At 28.9% G+C, this 4,052-nt stretch overlaps 1 protein-coding gene across 1 annotated transcript in view; it reads right to left on the reverse strand.

Annotated features, from left to right (window-relative positions):
* Positions 1 to 6: 6 nt before the first annotated feature.
* The window catches only part of LOC115243582 (dnaJ homolog subfamily C member 10-like), a 4,474-nt gene continuing 428 nt past the window's right edge, over positions 7 to 4,052 (reverse strand). The window contains exons 2-12 of the mRNA XM_029820706.1: positions 3,855 to 4,008; positions 3,561 to 3,774; positions 3,187 to 3,398; positions 2,801 to 3,025; positions 2,474 to 2,686; positions 2,254 to 2,374; positions 1,955 to 2,173; positions 1,613 to 1,888; positions 1,267 to 1,543; positions 958 to 1,153; positions 7 to 867 (exon numbers count right to left, since the gene is read on the reverse strand). Coding sequence (XP_029676566.1) covers positions 646 to 867; positions 958 to 1,153; positions 1,267 to 1,543; positions 1,613 to 1,888; positions 1,955 to 2,173; positions 2,254 to 2,374; positions 2,474 to 2,686; positions 2,801 to 3,025; positions 3,187 to 3,398; positions 3,561 to 3,774; positions 3,855 to 4,008 — 2,329 coding nt within the window. The 3' untranslated portion in view covers positions 7 to 645. The remainder of the gene's footprint in view (positions 868 to 957; positions 1,154 to 1,266; positions 1,544 to 1,612; positions 1,889 to 1,954; positions 2,174 to 2,253; positions 2,375 to 2,473; positions 2,687 to 2,800; positions 3,026 to 3,186; positions 3,399 to 3,560; positions 3,775 to 3,854; positions 4,009 to 4,052) is intronic.

Genomic DNA, 4,052 nt, shown 5'->3' on the forward strand with positions numbered 1-4,052 from the left:
ATATACATACATATATATATATAATAGTTATATACTCGTGGAGACACTATTTTTAGAGGGAATGCATCAAAGACTTCATTGAATTGAATGTTAATGCGTTTACAAAGAGCCGCAGAAACTTATTTTTTATTAAGAGAGGTAAGAATACCAGAAATATTTAAAAAAAGAGAAATTTGATTTACTTCATATTTAGAAATGAAATGTATCATATCTATTTTTTTATTATACAGATTAAAACAAAACTGTTAACATATAAAAATTTAAAAAATTTTATTGGTATTAAATCTTTAATCTGTTTTTTAAACGAGATTTTTTAGGATTTATAAATCGTAATTTGTTTATTAAAAAATATTTTTACAAGTTTCAAAATATATTAGAAATAACATTTATTTATTAATTATTATATACATTATTTGTATATGTTTCTAAAGAAAATTTGCAAAATGTGTGTATCTGAAAATTGTTCCACATATAAAAATATGTAAAAATATCACAATACGATTTACATTTAATCTAATTCCTATTTTGTTCCTTTTAAGAAAATGGAATATGAGTTGTTCACGACAAGCCCCCAGTTGTGACAGTGGAGCACTGCGTACATTATAAACATATAAAATTTGTTAATTTCAGTTTAGGTATTCTTTATTATAATTCATCATGTTTTATGCGGACATTAATAATCTCTAAAATTTCATCCCTGATAGCCTCGGCCGTCGTCGCAGTAATTCTGATATCTTCTATATTATATCTATTCTTTTTCTTCTGCTTCGGTTTATATAATATTAGCGTCGGGAAAACTTTTATATGCGCGCATTCGTGCATGTAAAAGTTACAATTAATTCTTCCAAATTTCACTTTCTCTGATAACTAAAATTAAAACAGCAGATTATATAATTTTCATCAAATGAATTATAGAAAGCTAAACTGTGATTGTGTTTAGAATAGAATGACATTTACCTGAGCAGCAATTGCAAATTCGGGTTCCATCTTTTGACAGTGCCAACATTGCGGCAAATAAAAATCAATGATCCATATATACTTACTATCCAATGCTTTTTGGTAATTAGAAGGATTTAAATCATGGACTTTCTTTGGAAAGAAATTTGTTATCCATGTTAATATGGATAACGAGTCTCGTTGCCCATTGTACAACCTATAATATGTAAAATAAAAATAATGTTGTAACATTATCTTTAATTTTATGTATTAAAAGACTTATTGTATATGAATACACACACGATTAAATTATGAATTATAATTACTTACGCGATTGTACTTAAACCTTCGCTTCCTAATGGATACATCCTAATGTTGGGATAAGAACGTATTCCTTGCGACGCGCACAAGGAAGGTTCAGCCTCACAATCTACACTGGCCACATTTATAAACGACAAACTGCTTAGTGATTTTGCAACAGCTATCCATTCAGATGCTAATCTTTGACATGGTGCACACCATGGTGCAAAATAATCAACAATCCACATAACTTTACTTTTCTTTTTCGTCAGTTTACGGTGGAAGTTTTCCGACGTTAATTCTATAACTATATTAAATAATAAAAACATAAGATGAAGAAATGAGAGACACAATATTTGTATATATTATCTCTTACCTGATGGATTTCTTTTTTCATTAATGAATTGGATAATATTCATAGCTGTTTTTTGTAGTGTAAATTGATATGTACTGCTGCCATTTACGAGCATTGCAGTAGGATAATGCTGTATATTGTGATGATGGCATAGTATAGTATGAACAGTGCAATCAATAGTACCAAAATGGACAACTGATGCATCAAATTCTAATGATGCCCTGCGAAGTTCCGATAGAAACCGTATACAAGGTGGACACCATGGTGAATACCAATCTAAGAACCACACTTCATTTTCTGTAACATTTTCCTACAATTAATATTGCAAAATCACGCTAAAATTTAGCATGTGTTTTTAGGTACCTTTATCTCCTTGTAATATCGATAATGCTTTCTCTGCAGAGAGCGCCCAAACGTTTGTAGTTTTCACACTAATCTGTACAAATTTGATGATATCATTGTTAGTAGCTTTTCCATGATTCAATTCAAATGCTCCACCAGGCTTAAGCATGCCCCAAACTGGATAACGATTGATGCCTAATTTATTACAAATCTGCTGATTTTTACCACAATTCATTTTACCTGTAAAGATATATTGCATATTATATAAAAATATTCTACAGTAAGTCCATCTCTAGAAATCCATATATGCAAACTTTTACCTAAATTAACACCATTGATTGAAAATTTTTTCATTTGCAGATTTAAATCTTTCAGATTTGCCGAATCACCAACATAAAAACATATAAGCCAAGCAGTATTAAACTCTGTTCTCTTAATAATCTGCAAATTATATTAGATATATTCGATTAATACAAAATTTGAAAATACAGAAATTGTGTATCTATTATAGAAGGGCTAACAAAATAATACTTTACTCACATCAAAATCTTTGTCGGTCAGCTCTTGTGGACTTGGCAATTGTTCCAAGAGTTTTTCTATTAATGTATTTATATCAGACATACTATTAAAGAATACAGGTTCCCAAGAAGATGCATCATGCATCGGCAGATAGACTGCGTGTGTATTGAAAGATATCTTCTCATGATACCTGCCATTCTCGCATATAAACACTCTTACATCAATTAGCTTATCCTAGAAAAATCACACATTATGTTGTTTAGAATATTAATATAGAATAAATACAATATTCTGGTAAAAATGTATCTCACTGAAAATAAATGTTCATATGAATAATGTGATATTTACAAATGTGGCTGCTACTATAAGCCTTTCATCAGAAGTGAAACAGTTCTGCTGATCACCGCATATAAAAATTAGCATGGCTCTTTGAGTAACGATGTTGCCATGTAAAAACAATTCCCATTGCGATTTACTTATTTCAGGTATGCGGATATTTAATCTATCTAATGCAAATCGCATAATGGCTTCCTGTGATTTTTCTTCTGTATAATGCACTCCATGCTGTGAATTCTTTGAGACAAAGATGAGTTAGTATTTCGTCTTACTGACAGATATGGTCCATATATGTGGAAGAAAAAATATCTAAAATTATGTAGAATCTATTTCCTAAGAAGAAATAATATATAGATAAATTAGACATCCTCTCTTTTTCTATCTTTGTATACATATACCTTTTTAAAATAAATCAGTGTAGGATAGGCACGAATTCCTACTCGATGGCATAATGGCCTGTCATATTCACAGTTCACTGCTGCAATTTTCATAATACCATCGAGTAACTTAGCTATTTTCTTCCATGTTGGTGCTAAATGATGACAATGACTGCACATCGGAGAATAGAAATTCACAAACCAACTTGATTCAGAATTCATAACATTTTCAACTAAAACGAAAATTTATATATATATAAAGCATAAATATTAATATTCAATTTGTTTTAATTAATTCTTAATATTTATAGATTTGTTTATATATTGACTTAATAACTATAAATGTAGTGACCATAATAATTCTTAATAAGGAGCAGAAAAAATTATGTACTTACAATAATCATTTTCTTCCAAATTAATAACATATTGATCATCTTCATATATAAAACTGTTTTGATAGTAACTCCATGAATGATAGGTTTGCTTTTTATTAAAGTTATTAAGACCATCTTCTCCATAAAGATCATATTTTTTTCTTAAATCATTATCCTTCAATACCTCGTAAGCTGTTGTTAATCGAATAAACTTGTCATGAGCATTTGAATCATCCTGAAATGTTAGAATATTGTTAGCAGTATTTTAGACAATGATAATTTATTATATTATTTATATAATAATAATTAATATACACTATTTTTATCAGGATGATGAATGATAGCCAACTTCTTAAAAGCCCTTCGAATTTCATCCTGGCCAGCTGTTTTATTTATACCAAGGATTTCATAATAATCTTCTCCTCGTATTAAAGTAATAATAACAAAGAAAGTAAGAATAACTTGGTACCTATAATAGAGGAGAGATTTTAAAATATACAATTAGATATAAAT

This window comes from Formica exsecta, unplaced genomic scaffold (genome assembly GCF_003651465.1).
Source record: "Formica exsecta isolate Colony F162 unplaced genomic scaffold, ASM365146v1 scaffold72, whole genome shotgun sequence".
Classification (NCBI taxonomy): Eukaryota; Metazoa; Arthropoda; class Insecta; order Hymenoptera; family Formicidae; genus Formica; species Formica exsecta.